The sequence below is a fragment of the Peromyscus maniculatus genome, chromosome 9 (assembly GCF_049852395.1).
Source record: "Peromyscus maniculatus bairdii isolate BWxNUB_F1_BW_parent chromosome 9, HU_Pman_BW_mat_3.1, whole genome shotgun sequence".
Lineage (NCBI taxonomy): Eukaryota > Metazoa > Chordata > Mammalia > Rodentia > Cricetidae > Peromyscus > Peromyscus maniculatus.
Window position 1 is genome coordinate 77,014,008 of NC_134860.1, and position 16,314 is coordinate 77,030,321.

At 41.1% G+C, this 16,314-nt stretch overlaps 1 protein-coding gene across 1 annotated transcript in view; it reads left to right on the top strand.

Annotated features, from left to right (window-relative positions):
* Vwa8 (von Willebrand factor A domain containing 8) overlaps window positions 1-16,314 on the top strand; it is a 340,258-nt gene that overhangs the window by 36,633 nt on the left and 287,311 nt on the right. The window contains exons 3-4 of the mRNA XM_006989556.4: window positions 7,699-7,829; window positions 11,309-11,419. Of these exons, the coding sequence (XP_006989618.1) occupies window positions 7,699-7,829; window positions 11,309-11,419 (242 nt within the window). The remainder of the gene's footprint in view (window positions 1-7,698; window positions 7,830-11,308; window positions 11,420-16,314) is intronic.

Sequence of the window (16,314 nt, forward strand, 5' to 3'; positions counted from 1 at the left end):
GTTTGTCAAACTCTGGTGTGAATGAGCAGGAACTATTGCTATGATCAGAACTCCAGCCAGGCAAATCTGTGACTCAGAAAGGCTTTTTTGTGTCTTTTGGGTTGTCTAGAGTTCTGTATAAATGGAATTATATTGTATTCTGCCTTCCATATGTGGCGTAGAGTAATTATGTTGAGATTCTGCCATGTTCATGTTTCAATAATTCATTCCTTGTTTTAAAAAAATATTATTCAGTTGATAGGGGTATCAAAACTTGCCCACCTCTTGATGGACATTTAAAGATACTGCTGTTTTTAAGGCTTTTAGAAATAAAGCTGGGATTATGGGATTTTAGGCCAATTGGTACTTAGCTCTGTTTTTATTTTTTTCTGTTTAAATCAGCTTTAGAAATGTATTTGTCTGTTATGAATTTTGGATATTGATCTCTTATTCTCATATATGTTATTCATATATACATTTATAAATATACTCACACACCTTGTGCATTTTCCCTACTCTGTAGGCTGCCTTTTCACTTTGTTACGTTTTAATTTTTTTCACTTAGAAGCATTTGCCTTGATATAGGCCTGTTTGTTTCTTTCTGGTTTGTAGCTTTAGTGTGACACCCCAAAAGTCATTGCCAAGGCCAGTGTGCAGGAGATTCCCACCGTGTTCTCTTGCTTTCTGGTTTTAGGTCCTTTATTAGTTGTGAGTTGATTTTGTAGAGGCTGTGAAGTAGAGCTCCAGTTTCATTCCTTTGCATGTGGAAGTAGTTCTCCCAGAACCATTTGTTGACTATCTTTCCCCCACCATGTCCTCTTGGTCCCCCTGTCTCCGTAGTTAAACGTGTGTGTGTGTGGACTTACTCCTGCGCGGCTTCTTGTGCTGTACTAGGCTGCAGTCTGGTTCTGCACCAGTGCCATGCTGTATTGATTCCGTCTTCTCAGATGCAGAATCTAGATGTATATATGCCTGTGTTCACATATGTGTGATAAGATCTCTGAGGGGGACCATGTGGGTGGAGAAAGAAGGTAGGCAAGAGGAGGTAGGAAGGCTGTGGAGACAGCAGAGTACAGACAATGATGCATATATAAGAAGGTGTTGTAAACAAAGGCCATTATTTTGTATACCTGTTAAAAATACAAAAGAGGAAGAAAATATACTGTATGTATTTTTGTGCCCATATTCACAAAGGAATATATTATGGAAATGTTCTTATATCAAATACTTTATAAAGTTTGACTTTTAAAACATAAATTTTTAATATAATTTACTTATATGTGTGATGATAATTGGTGTACTCTAATAAAGCTTGCCTGAAGATCAGAGGACAGAACTAGCCACAGAATTAGCCATAGAGGTCAGGGCAGTGGTAACACACACACACACACACACACACACACACACACACACACACACACACACACGTGTATATATACCTTTTATTCTAGCACTCGGGAGGCAGAGATCCATCTGGATCTCTGTGAGTTCAAGGCCACACTGGGCTGCATGAGATTGATCTAGTCTAGGAGAGAAACAGAGCCAGGCAGTGGTGGCACACCCCTTTAATCCCAGTATTTGGGAAGCACACACACCATTAATCTCAGCACTAGGAAGGATGAGATAGGAAGTGAAATGGCTGGGCAGAGAAAGGTATATAAGGCATGAAGAGACAGGAACTAAGAGCCTTTCACCTGAGGACTCAGAGGCATTGAGTCAGAGGATTCATGGAGTTGGCAAGGTGAGAAATGGCTGTGGCTTGTTCCTTTGTCTCTCTGATCTTTCAGCATTTACCCCAGTAGCTGGCTCTGGGTTTTTATTAAAAGACCATTTAGGATTCGTGCACCTATGTGGTTAAAATGTTAAGACAACATAAGCTGTATATTGAGAAATCACATTCTCACCCTGTTGCCTTTCATAGTTCCAGGAATGTCTCCTCTTTGTATTTCTATGCAAATTCTAGGGATTATGTGCTCCCTTCACAAACAGTGGACAGTGTGATGCTTACTGTAATTTATGCTGTAATTTAACATACATTGATGGGTTTTTCTGATTTTTAAGACAAGCCTCATCTGTGTGAAGTGTTACACTTTCCACCTAGTTTTGGTTGCAGCTGTATTGGTTGAAGACTCATCAGCTCACCTCACGGGACAGCCGCTTTATCTACATGGAGGTTTTATATTCGTATTGTTTCTTTTGGCATCTTGAAGGACCGTATTATCCTCATCTTTGTGTTCTTGATGCTCAGCATGTAATAGATCCTCACCAAATAGAGCTGTGGGAGTGATTTTATTTTTTACCCATTTAGTCCACGTAGCCTATGTTGTAAATAATGTGGACTTGGGCTTTGAACATGTCATTTTGTATTTTTGTATTACCCCACCACCACCACCACCACTTCCACGTCCTCACCCTTGCTGTCACTGCCTCCATGGACAGGATGAAGCAAGTAAGTAGGTGACATTTTAGTAGTGTGTTCAGTTGTAGTGAGGAGGGCCACTGTGCTTTCTTTACAGTCTCTAAGGATCTTGGAGAATGACCAGACCCCTGGTAGCCTGGATTTAGGTCCTTCTGAGTAATTTTTTTAAAATGTACATGAATGTTTTGCTTGAATGTATATACGTGTGTACTGCATGCATGCCTGGTGCCCGTTAAGGTCAGAAAAGGGTGTCAGATCTCATGGAACTGTAGTTACAGGTGGTTGTTAGGCACCATGTGGGTGCTGGGGACTGAATCCCAGTGCTCCAAGAACACAGTGATAGTGACCACCGAGCTAGCCTCCGTATTTTTATGGGGGTGATTGTGCTGAGTACAGTGAGACGTCACTGGAAAATCCTTAGCGCAAGCTCTGAGGATAGCCTGTGCTAAGCTCTGTGTCCCGTTCTCTGTAATTTCTTCCGAGTGCACTCCTGGCCCCGCAGGTAATTTGAGCGTAAACTCAGTAGCCTGCTTGTGTCCACCTCGTCTCCACTGTACTTGCTGTCCAGCAGGGAGGACTTTGCAGGTGAGGACGGACTTTTGCACACTGGGTTTTCACTGACTTGGACTAAACATGGCATTTCGGTAGCTGTAGTGCTCATGGTAGTCCTGTCTGCAAATGTTAGCTTTCTTTGGAGAGTGAGAAAACGTAGACCCAGAATGGTCCAGATGCCTGTCCAGGGAAGCCGAGGACAGGACAAATAGCCACAACTAGGACTGTTTGGTTCCAAATGCTTTTTTTTTTTGACTATATTATATTGTTTTTCAGAATAAAAAATAGTTTTCAAGGGTTTATTATGAGGGAATTTGAACTGTGCTTAATTTTAATTTTAAGTCTTCACATAGATGAGAAATGGGCATCTACATGGGGAGAAAAATCATCATTCAGAGTTCCCTAATAAAATCAGTGTGAAGTACTTGAATATGACTGCGAAAGTAATCAAAAGTAGTTACGACTTGATTTTTAGAAAAATGCTGGATAGGGCTTTAGTTAGCAATGTAACTCAACATGACCCAGATGTTTTATCTTTACAGGGAAAGGACAGCCTAGACTGTAAGATCAAGATCCACGATAGTGTTTGGACACCAGGCTGTTCTTAGTGGACTCCTGGAAGGTAGTGAGTGGCATCTTGTGCCTGAAGTCACAGCTAGGGGTTTCTCTCATGCACAGGACCTGTTTACATTATGTTATGCATGGCAGTTTGGCAGTTTATTTTGCAGATGTTCGTAATGTGCAGTCTTAAATCTTGCTTCTATTTCTGGCATGCTTTTAAGTATGACTCATGTTTTCTTGAGGCTGTCCTAAAAATACTGCTGGTCTGAAGCATTAATGTGAAATCCACCACAGGCATCACACAGCACTGCATAATACTTGCCTTCTGTAGGGTAAGGCAGCTTCCCAGCCAATTAAAGGTGGAAGTGCTTTTAAGAATGTGCTGCACTAAAAATACCAAAAGGAAAAGTGGGAATTTTGTGGAAATATAATGTACAGAAATAACAGTGACTTTCAAATTCTAATAGAGGATGAAGCATATCATTAATGTCATAACAATAACAGAAACAGGACTAATGGTCAGAACAGCATTTGACGTAAATGCTAAATTTGGTGTAACCTGGTGGTAGGGAAAGTCTTGAGCCTGAAGGTGTCAAAAAGCTTTTGGAAGGAGGTGGCGAGATGGCTTCTTCCTAGGAAAAAGAGCTCTCTGTTCAGCTAGGCAACCTGAGTTTGATTCTCAGAACCCACACAGTGGAAGGAGAGGACCTGTCCGTGCAAGCTGTGCTCTGACCTCACACGTGTGCTGTGGCACATATGCTCACAGACACACACTTCAAAATGAATGAATGAATGAATAAAGAAAGAGAGAGAGAGAGAGAGAGAGAGAGAGAGAGAGAGAGAGAGAGAGAGAGGGAGGGAGGGAGGGAGGGAGGGAGGGAGGGAGGGAAGGATGGAAGGAAGGAAGGAAGGAAGGAAGGAAGGAAGGAAGGAAGGAAGGAAGGAAGGAAGGAAGGAAGGAAGGAAGGAAGGAAGGCAGGCTTCTGGCGGGGTATGTGAGACAGGAGGAGTGGAATGCAAGCTTCCGGCTTGAGCAACTTAATTCCGATTTGGCTCTGACTTAGTCAACTTTATACAAATGGCGATACTCTCCAACGGTGATTTTCCCTTTGCAAAATGGGAGTGAACTTGCATAGCATTTACTTTACAAGCCCTTGATCTTTGTGCTTAGTTTAATTGTCACAACTCTGTAAGTACAATTATATCTATTAAATAGTCAGGGAAACTGGACACCAGGAGCTTAAATGATTTGATTAAGGTTACACAACTAATAAATATCAGAATTGGGATTTGAACCTAGACGGTGTAGCTCAAATCTGTCCTTACATAATGCTGCCTCTGCCACCTAGGCCTGCTGTGAGATCTAAATGAGATACAGTGAAGAAAAATCACTGTGTATTTATTTGGCACATGATAGGCAAGCAATGAATTACAGCCAATATTGCTTATGTATTTTGACACAGTTTCACACCACAGAAAATGGGGCCCTGGGAATTGCACATACTCCTGTGAGTACTTATGGGAGCATCTTCCACGTCAGTGTGATGCTTGTGTACTGAAGATCACTGGCTTGAGAGGCAACTGGCAATCTCAGCAACACCTTCGTCTGCTCTGGACTCTCCGGTGTTCTTGGCACTGACGATGGTGCCATCACCCCTGCTGGCCAGAGTTAACCAGCGTGGAATAACTAAGGAGGCCAGCCTAGTTTTTAGCTCTTATCATTCTCCTGCCTCAGGTGTTGGGGATACACAAGTGTGAGCTACCACATTAAGCCCTATGACTGGGGGAAAAATAAAAGTAGGGAAGCCTGGTCTTTGAGAAGACGTGTGGAACTAACTGTCAGGCACTAGACTCAGAACCCGCTTAGGATGAAGTGAGTGATGAGCCCCCGTCCCAGGTCTATTGTAAGCACAAGACTGGAAGAGATTGCTCATCCTAACTTGCCTCCCTAGCAGTTTCATCCTGCAGAAGGTTGGGGAGACTGAGAGCAAGTATATCTCAGGGCTTAATTGTGATTAATTGTAGAGTATTCATTAACAGTGCTTAAGTAATAAGAATAAATATAGAGCATTCTCAGTAAGAATGCCATTGGTCTCTTGGGCAGGATGGACTATCTTGGGCATTACAATTAGCATCACCGTGATAGTGTCTTTGATCACTCCTCACTCTCCAAAACCTTGCTACCACATCAAGCCCTAATACTAGAGGAAAATACTGTTATTGAGGGAAAAAAATAAAAGTAGGAAAATATGGTCTTTGAGAAGATGTGCATAACTGTCAGGCACTAGATGTGATTATTTTTTTCACTCAATTATATATCTTTAAAGGTTTGGCATATTGTTGGAAGTAACCATTAAATGGATTTCACTTAAATGTTTTTAATATTTGCTTGTATTATAATAAGAAATCTTGGGGGTGGGACCCAGGCCTAAGCATGAAGGTCGGTTATGTTTGACATATCCCCTATATATACAGCTTGAAGATAGTTTCAAACACTATTTTTAGTGCCTTTGTATTTTGACAGTGACTTGTTACATGAGGTTGAGTGTGAAATTTTCCACTGTGGTGTGACTTGGACACTCAAAGTTTCACATTTTGGGGCATTTCAGACATCAAATTTTCATGTGAAAGATCCTCAACCTTTTGTAATAGTTTTTTCAGTTTTTGTTCTTACACAGTTAACTACTGTGTGCACGAGCAATCTCTTCCAGTCTTGTGCTTACACTAGGCATGAGACCGGGGCTCTCATCACTCACTTTATCCTAAGTGGGTTCTGAACTAGTGCATTTTATCCACTCTCCTGTCTTCTGTGCTGTTTGGAGCAGTACTCTTAAGACTTTTCTATTTTTCCTTTTCTTTTTATAATGGGATCTCATTATGTAGCCCTCGCTGGCCTGGAACTCACAGAGATCCTCTTGCCTTTGCCTCCCTACTGCTGGGGTCAAAGGTGTATACCACAGCGCCTGGCCTTTTCTACATTTCCAGATGTACAAGAGTGAGATTTTTTTCTTGTGTATTTAGTGATGGACCCACTGGCTTATTGTGTGATTTACCTGTGAACAAACACAAATTAATTATATCAATTTAATCATTTCAGAAAATGCTTAGGTAGAAGTTGAACATGTTGATGATTTATTTAATTAATAGTAGACTTGGAACGGCCATGTTTGGAGGAGTCTTATTCAAAAAGAATGGGGCTGTGGTCTGCTGTCCTGAGCATAACAGACACTACTCATCTTAGTTAGAGTAGCTGTGACTCCACAGAGACCCTCCCCACACTGGGGCCTGTTGACCTTCTCTCAGAGGAGGAGGAGGCGGGGAGGGTCATCAGCCCCTCCCCTGAGATTGCAGCCAGCCCTTCTTCTGTGTTCTTCTTCCATATGTGTCTAATCCTGCCGGATGGTGTGGTCTTCAACTGCTGGAGTGTATAGAGGATAGAGGTTAATGAAGTGGGGGAGCTCTGTCTGTAAATCAGTGAAGAAGTCATATCCATGTTGAGTGGGACTGCTTGGTGTTGTGCGGGCCACTCACATTCCTATGAATAACTTCACACCCAACCTCCAGTAAGTAAAGTCAATAGACTCATTACGTCACCAAACTGGACATGGACAGAACTATTCTTTTGGTCTGTTACTGATGCCCAATCTATTGTGAGTAGACATTTGTCTTCGCCTTCCTAGGAAAAGCTTATGCACCAAATGATGCAGAGTGGACTTGAATTATAGATTCCTCTGGGTGTCTTCCAACTATTGCGACTTTATACTAGTGCAGACTCCAGCTTTTCATGTCTGTAATGATCACTATTTGTCTGGGATCACTGGCCATATCTCCCTTTGGAATAAAAAGGTTAGGCTTTGAAACTGATAAAATAATGACACTAGTTCCTCACTCATCTATAAAAAGCACTTTCATTCCTTTAAGAACACCTATAAATGATTATACCAGTGTTCTCATGTGCTTTGAAATGTAGGATATATGACCCTTTGATGTCTGTTTGATATTTTTTCCTGTTTTAGCATTGATAATATTTTAATGTGAAACTGAAATGTTGGTATCATTTATACTCTGTCCATCCAAATGCATATCTTCAATACATAGTCTACATTATTTGGTGATTTTATAGTTATAAATGTATAGTAAAGCTATGATTGTTAAATTTGCATGTCATTTTTTTCTTTTCCTCAAAGTTTCAGACTCTCCAGCTCAGTCCATAGTCCAGCATCTGAGATGGATAATGCAGAAGGATCTGCTGGGGCAAGATATCTTTCTCATAGGACCTCCGGGGCCTCTTCGGCGCTCTGTTGCCATGCAGTACTTGGTGAGCACTCAGTTCTCGTCAGTTCCTAAGAGTCTTAACTTTGATAAAGGGAATGATAATGTAAGTGAAAGTGAAGAATTTATAAAACTATCAGGATTAGCTACATTAGGATAAGCACTGTCGTCAGGCAATGACTGGTTCATAAAGAGCTCAGCAGAAGTTGCTTGGGAATCCTGTATGCATTGACCTTTCATAACAGTAGCATACAGATATATACATATATACATACATGTGTGTGTGTATTCTGTAACGAGAAAGAAAGCCTTCCACTTTCAGTTGAAAAGAAATATAAGGCCGGGTGGTGGTGGTGGAGCACGTCTTTAATCCTAGCCCTTGAGAGGCAGAGCCAGGCGGATCTCTGTGAGTTCAAAGCCAGCCTGGTCTACAGAGCAAGATCCAGGACTGGCACCAAAGCTACACAGAGGAACCCTGTCTTGAAAAAAAACCAAAAACAACAACAACAAGAAAGAGGAATAAATATAAATCCAGGCAGTGAGTAGTGAGCAGACAGGATCAGCAACTCTGAGACTGTAAAACCCAACACTACTGTCCTCCTCCCCAAGCCCTTACTTTTAAGTTACTCAGTGAATTTTTTCCTTATCTCAGGTTCACAACTTAAAAACGAAGCAGTTCCTTTGACGTTTTGAAGTCGTGTGGTTTTCAGAGGAAGCCCAAGGAAAGGGCATTGTTAATGTCATAGCCACATACTGCTTTTTCTCCTGTTTAACAGTCGAGAAAACAAACGAACAAAGACTGGCTTATCCACTCAGTCTTTAGCTAGAAAATGATGGAGTTAGACTTGAAGCCCCATTTCACCTCTTTGACACGGTGTTCTCTTGAATAATCATAGTTCTTTAAGAACTGTTAAGTGAACCGAAATCTTCAGATCTCAATGCCAATGAGAACATTGAAAGGCCTTTCTGTTATCCTGTTAGCATTAATAGGCATTGTGCTACTTATTTAGGAAAGAGTGATCCTCAGATGAAGTTGTGTTCTGAAGACAATTTCTTAGAATGGAGAAAAAAAACCCTTGTTAAAACTTCCTTGTGTTATTTATTATTGCAGAATTGATTTCTATGTTGTTGGAATCTGTTTTATATACTTTACCTCAGTGGCACATTTAGTGTATCTTTTATTTTTAAAAACATTTTTTTTGCATGTGAGCGTGTATGTATGTGTGTTATGTGTATGCACGCACATACACACTCAGGTGTGCACATGTATGTGAATGCTCCCTGAGGCCAGAGGATGCATCAAGAGCTGGAGTTAGGAGGATGTGGAACTCCAGTCCTAAGAGCAGGGAGTGCTCTTGACTGCTGAGCTCTCTGTCCAGGCCCAAGTTTACTGTAGAACTTTAAAGTGTATGTGGCCAGAATGACAGAAGTAACTGGACAAATCAGAACCAGAACCCTCACTAGCCTGTAACTTTTACATCCGAATCAGCGTGTGAAGTGTAACCTACCACTGCAGCATTGGCCTTAGTTAGTACACAAGGCAGCAGTGTCTTGTCTAAGAATGAGGGACTTTTACCCACTCATTTCAAAGACTGTGATAACTCATTGAGATTTTATTTTTGGCCAGGCTTTGAAGTTGTTAGAATTGTGGATTGTACCAAGTGAAGGTACCTGGGTTCAATTCCCAGCACCCACATGGCAGTCACAACTGTCTGTAACTCTAGTTCCAGGGGATCTGACACCCTCACACCAGTGCACATAAAATAAATTTAAATAGATTTAAAAAAAAGTGCTGGGCATGGTGGTGCACACCTTTTATCCCTGTACTCAGAAGGCAGAGGATTGCTGAGTTTGAGGCTAGCCTGGTCTATAGAGCGAGTTCCAGAACAGCCAGGTCTACACACACACACACACACACACACACACACACACACACACACACACACACACACACACACACACTGTTTTTAAAAACCACATACAGTTTTGCCAGTCATTGTGAATGAAAAGGGTTTTTAGGGAGGGGAGTTACATTCAGCCATTCAAGTAGCAGACATGATGTTATTAGTGATGTGTTCTGGAAGGAAGAAGCGGGTATCTGCTAAAAGGAGAAAATTTATTCCAGAATTGTCTCTTGCAGACAGACAATTCATTTATATTTAGGAAAATATCATTTGATATTATTACATCTTTTGACTGCATCTTCTCTATTTTAAACTTTTGCCTCTTTTTCGTTATACTGGAAACTGCGGCAGTCTGGAACAAAGAGATTTAAAAGAACTGAATGACAGTCAAGTATTGTTCAGTGATGTAGAGCAGGGATTAGTTGCAAGGAAACACAATCCACTGTGTGGAAATCTGCTTCTCCAGTAATGACACAGTCTGTCAACTTTTCCCTTTATCCTTAAGTAAATTAATTTCTATGATCTGTAGAAGTTTATTGTACCCCGTATTTGATTGGAGAATGTCATTGTTCTTAATTCATCATTGTAAAAGCAAGGGCAATGTACTTCGCTGTTAGGTTATAGCAAAATGATTTTACGAGTAGGTAAACGGCTCTGAGACGGTATAGCTTCTGGATGCCCTTCCTTCCCCCTTGATCACATCATGTTTTGGGGGGTAGATGGTTTTTTCTTCTCTCCCTTTTTTAGCTTCCTCTTCCTCTTGTTCTTTTTTGTCTCCTTCAGCAGTTGATTTCTATTCTTTGTTTCACACTTGGTAAAGTATCTAACAATGGTATTATATTCAATTGCTAAACCTTGGACAATGGAGTAAATGAATTGAAACCACACTTAAAAAAAAGATAAATATTACTTACAGAAATTTGTTATGATTTGTAGGAAAGTTGCCCAATAATTATTCATGGTATTTGAAAAAGAATTCAACAGGATAAATTTAGGTTTGCAGGATTCAATTTTGATTCTTATTACTTAAGTAGTCGGATGGAGTACAGTAAAAATGAAGCCCTAAGGATATGTGTGTACATGTGTGTAAACACAATGTGTGTGTTTGTGCATGCTTGTTTGTGAGCAAATATATTTATGCATGTGTGCATATGTATGTGTGCATGTGTGAGTACATGTTCTTGTTTGTATGTGTATATGTATATACATGTGTGTGAATGTATATATGCATGATGTGTGTGTATGTGTGCATGGTTTTGTGTGTGTGCACGCGCCTGCGTGTATGTGTTCTGTTCCTGTTTTTAGAAGTTTTGAGACAGTGTCTCTTATATAGCCCTGGCTGGCCTGGAATTTGCTATGTAGGCCAAGCTGGCCTTGAACTCACAGTGATCCATCTGCCTCAGCCTCTCAAGTGCTGGTATTGAAGACAAGCCCTGCCATATTCGGCATTTGTATATTTTAGTATACATTTATTGAATTTTTTTCAGACTCCAACTATTTTGAATCTATAATTACAGTTATGATGCTCTTCTCTGGGCAGGGCCTTTGTGGGATATGTTGCTCTAAATTGTAGGCTGGTCATTTGGTTGTAGCCCTGGAGTAACTACGCTGTGTTCTACAGGAGCTGACCAAACGAGAGGTGGAATACATCGCCCTGTCACGAGACACCACCGAAACCGACCTCAAGCAGCGCCGGGAGATCCGAGCAGGCACAGCCTTCTACATTGACCAGGCAAGCTCTTACCCTCCAGCTCGCAACCGATTACTCCAGGGTTCTGTGGAACTGACTTTTAAAATGGCAAGAGAGTCTCTTGTATCCGTGAAAGCCAGATTCGATCTAGGGTTCGATGTTCTTGTTCCTAGAAGTGGCTCGCTCTAGCTCTGGAGGAGAGAACTTGGGTGAAGTCACTGGTGCTCGCTCATGTCAGCTAAAGTCCAGGATTTCTTCCTTTTCAGTGGCTGCTTATAACGTGCTTGCAGATACTTCATTTTCTACGGAAAAGCTATTATGGCTGCTTTAATATAGGAGCATCCCTAGCACATGAACATAACTATTTTCAATCTAAAGCTGAGTTAGTTGTGGATTAAAGCACATGAAATGAAATACTTCCAGGAATTATAGCTTTGTGTGTGTGTGTGTGTGGGGGACTTGTCTTCGATGCTGATAATCAACTAAAATAATATTTTATGAATATAAGGAAGGATATTATTTCTTTCTTAAAACATATTGCATAAACTATTAAATGTTCTTTCAAATGCCTCATAGAATATAGGATAAAGACTATAAATAATGAAGTTATACAGAAAACATTTGTAGTAACCATTGAGTTCATGGGGATATACTTGGCTCCCTTATTTATAAATACTGCAAGTTAAAACATAAAATGTCTAGCTTTAATGAATTCACTGATGTCCATTGTTAATAGTGAAGATGAGAAGAATCAACAGCTTTGCCACTGGAGGCCTCAGAAGCTGATACCTCTACATCATTAACACCATCTCTCAACAAAAGATACTGCACATGGATTTGGATTCAACAGTTATATTTCCAACATTCTTTTTCTCCCAAATGTGTGTGAGGGATCTCTTTGACCTACACAGGCAACAGAGACTGTGGGAGGCAAGAAGGCCCAGTGGCCAATGTTGGTTCAAACTTTGGAAGTCTGACCCTGAGTTTTTATTTTGGCATATTTAAACACGGCACAATCTGGTGAGAACTGTTCTTGTGATGACTAACTCAATCCTGCATGCCCAACAAAGCATGTCTAAATCTCCGAGGAACAAAGTCAGCTAAACACATATCAAAAATGACTACATCAAAACTCTTAGTAAAGTACATGTGACACTGTCCATACAGATAGGTTCTGTAGATTGACGAGAAAAACAAGTTTGCAAGAATGGTCTGGAAGAGGGTCCGGGGCTGGAAAGTCTCCAGCCACGCAGATTGAGTCAAGCTCACCAGGCTAGAATGCACGTCTCCTCCAGCCTTCTGGGTAGAAAACAGGTTTTGCATTCCTTCCCTTGAAGGAACAACTCTGTGTGCTTAATATTCCAGGTTCCCCTAGCACGTGTCGGTGAGCACAGAGATCTCTGTGCCCTCTACACAAATATGTTCAAAAGAACAAAGTTCTACAATATTAGTTGTAGTATGTTCAAAATCAGAAAACTAATTGAAAACAGTAATGACACATATTGAAGAGGTTAATGAAATAAATCATTGTAAACCTTTGTAGCCACTAAATAAACCACTGTGGCAATTAAAAAGATTGAAATGAGGCTGGACTGTAGCGTCATGAAAAAGTAGTTGCCTAGCAGGTACGAGGGCCTGGGTTTAAGTCCTAGTGCACACGTTTGCTTGCACAACATGGGGTGAGGCACTAGTCTCTCCTAATAAGAAGTCCAGAGTGTGAGTGGGAAGAATTGGTAAGACAGTATATGATCTCATTTGTGATAGAAGATATCGGGGACTATGGGGGTCCAGCCCCTCGATAGTCCCCTCCCAGGGTCCGGGAAGAATCTACAACCAGCTGACAATTAATCTTTGATGAAAAGAAATGAATCTATGTACACAAAACTCCTTAGTCCATATACTTTATTATTCTGTGACATCTATAAGCTTATATTCTGCTCTCATATTTAGGTCATCTTTAGCCTGATTTCTCTCTACACTTGTCTGTGATCCCCTCTAGGTTCTATCTTAATTCCTTCATCTAGTTCTGCCCCTTCTAGGTTCTCATCCACTTTGTTCCTTCCCATATCATCTCCTCTCTCGTCTCCTCTCTCCTCTTCTCATTCTACTTCATCTTGTTCTTCCCCATCTGGCTCTTTCTCATCTTCCATCTCGTTCCTCTAGTACTCTCCTGTAGCCCTTCAATCTAGTTCTTCCCCATCTCAGTTTGTTCCTCTCAAGTTCTTACCCATCTAGTTCTTCCATTCTCTTTTCTCTTCTCTCCGTGCCCTGGAAGTCTCGGTATATAAAGGGAGGGTCCGAGCTAAACTGTGTAAAACTATTACTTAACGTCCACCTCTCCTAGGCGGTGTCCCCTTGTGGAATTTACCATAAGTCAGGAGACTTGCAGGTGGGCTGTTATCATTGTTAGTCCTCGGAAGTTGGGCGCCCACCTGGGTGGTGTTTCCTGTAGTCATTGAAAGTGGCTAAGGGAGATAATCTGATTCTAGAGAAAGCCTTTCCTGAGGCTGTTCTCCAAATACCTGGAATGTGTATGTCCAGAGAGTGCTCAGTCTACACTGTTAGTCCTTCTTAGGGGAAAGTCAATTGGGAAAACTATGAAGGCACACACGGTTTTCATAACAGAAGACAGCTGATATATAACAAGCCAAGTAACACCAAAAACTCCTTGGGATTTGGCTTCCTCTGGAGGAATTCCATGATCCCTCCAGGTAGTGACTTTGCCATAACCAACTGAGTTCTTATGATATATTCCTGTGGCCCGCAGCAAGAAGAAACACATCTGTTCTTGTGCACACTGAAATCTTCCAGAAGCTGCACAAGGAGCTAGAGTTGTAGATGTAAGATTAGAAACCTGGAGTGAGATAAACTGTTTCTGTTGTGTCTCTGTAACCAGAATGCCCTACAGGGATAGCTAAGGGAGGAGCTCATTGCTCTCGATGGTTTCTGAGTGCTTTCAGTCCAGTCTGGCAGGGAAGTCCCAGTGGCAGGAGTGGGTGCCAGAGACTGTCCTGTGCTCATAGACCAGGAAGCAGGAAGCGAGTGGGCTATAACCAGGGTCTGGAGTTGAACCTTCAAAGACTTGCCTGGAGTGGCTCAATTCCATCTGCCAGGCTCCACCTCCCACAAGCAGTTTCCTGAAACAGTACTGCCAGCTGGGAATAAGTGTTCGAAACGTGGCCTGTAGGGGCATTTCTGTTGTGAATCATAGGAGCTGGGGAGCTGGGGAGGGGGTGGTTGTTTTAAGAGTGCGTTAGTGTGTGCATGCATGTGTGTGTGCACGTGTGTGTGTGTGTGTGTGTGTGTGTGTGTGTGCATGTGCATGCTTGCCTGTTTTCAGACAACGGTTCTGCCCCCAACTCCCAAGTAATCTGATTTATACGTACCCCACCACAGCAAGCTCTTTGTGAAGTTTAAAGGTTTTTTGTTTTGTTTTTAATGGGCACATTCTTTATAATTAAGAGTATAATGCTGAGTGTAAGTGTTTTGTGGAACACAATATTCACATTTCTTGAATTAGCTGACTGTTACCAAATGAAAAATGTACGTAAAATGAAGATACTTGGCAGTCACATGAAGTGATGGCAGCCAGACGTAGTATTATTAGTATGAAAGCCTGAAACCTTCACCTTTCCCACAATTAAAAAAAACAACCCTTCTTGGATGATGCTCGTGAATGCATTTGAAAAGAACCTCTCTGAGAACTGCTTGTGCTCACGGACGTTGGGTTCTGATGCCAGAGGTTGACAGCTGTGGCTTGTGATTTCCTAACTGACTCTCCAGTCTTATCGTGGGTTTTAATGTGTCTTCTACTTTAAAAGTGGCTTTGACTTTGCAGAAATGGAATTACTTTAGGAAGCTAAGTTTTTTGATGAGCTGAAGATTTTTTTGTTTGTGAATTTTAATTATCTTCAAAAAATTTTTTTTTGAATTGGAGAGATAGCTTAGTAGCTAAGAGCACCAGCTACTCTTCTAGAGGTTCAATTCTGAGCACCCACATTTTTGGGGGCTCACAGTTGTCTGTAACTCTAGTCCAAGGGGATCTGACACCCTCTTCTGGCCTCTGAGGACTCCAGGAATGCATGAGGTTCATAGTCATTCTAGCCTACAAAATACTCATACATATAAAATAAAATTTAAAAAATTCTTAACAGTTATTTTATTGATGTGTATTCATTGCAAGATTTATTTTCTTTTGAAATTTATTTTATATTCATGGGTATTTTATTTTACCTGTGTCTTGTGCACCTCATGCCTACAGAGCCCATAAAGGCCAAAAGAGGGCATCAGATCCCCTGGGACTGGAGTTACAGACAGTTGGGAGCTGCCATGTGAGTGCTGGGAATCAAACCCTGCACTCTGGAAGAATAGTCTGTGTTCTTAACTGCTGAGTCATCTCTCCAGTCCAAAATGTAAATTATTTTCATGAAACTTTCTGCCATTCTTAAAAAACAAAAAAGTCTTTTCAGATGGTACATATTTCACAGCTGCTACAGTCTATAAAATGTTTAAAGAACCATATAAATGTATGATGTATTTTACACTCCCTACTTTCTTGGTGAAGCTTATTTATGATGCACATTGGTTCTTAGCATGCTGTAGCACACAGACACCTTCCGAGCCTGTGCCTGAATATAGGCATGTAGGCATATTGGCTCTTTCAATTGCCTCAGACTCTTTTGAGGTTTAGACATTTAAATTTATATTTTTCTGGTTGACAGGCCCTTGCTTAAAGGCATGCAATTACTTCATAACAAAATAAAATCCAAACTCTGTAACACAACCTAACATGGCATCAACATGTGAACTCCCCTTGGCTTCCACATTTATTGTCTGCTTTTTCCTATTAGAATATAGTCATCTCTGGCACTCAAAACTGGAACACAACTGGCCAACCTTGGCAATTTTTTTAAGTAAATTGAAAAGAAAAAGGCATG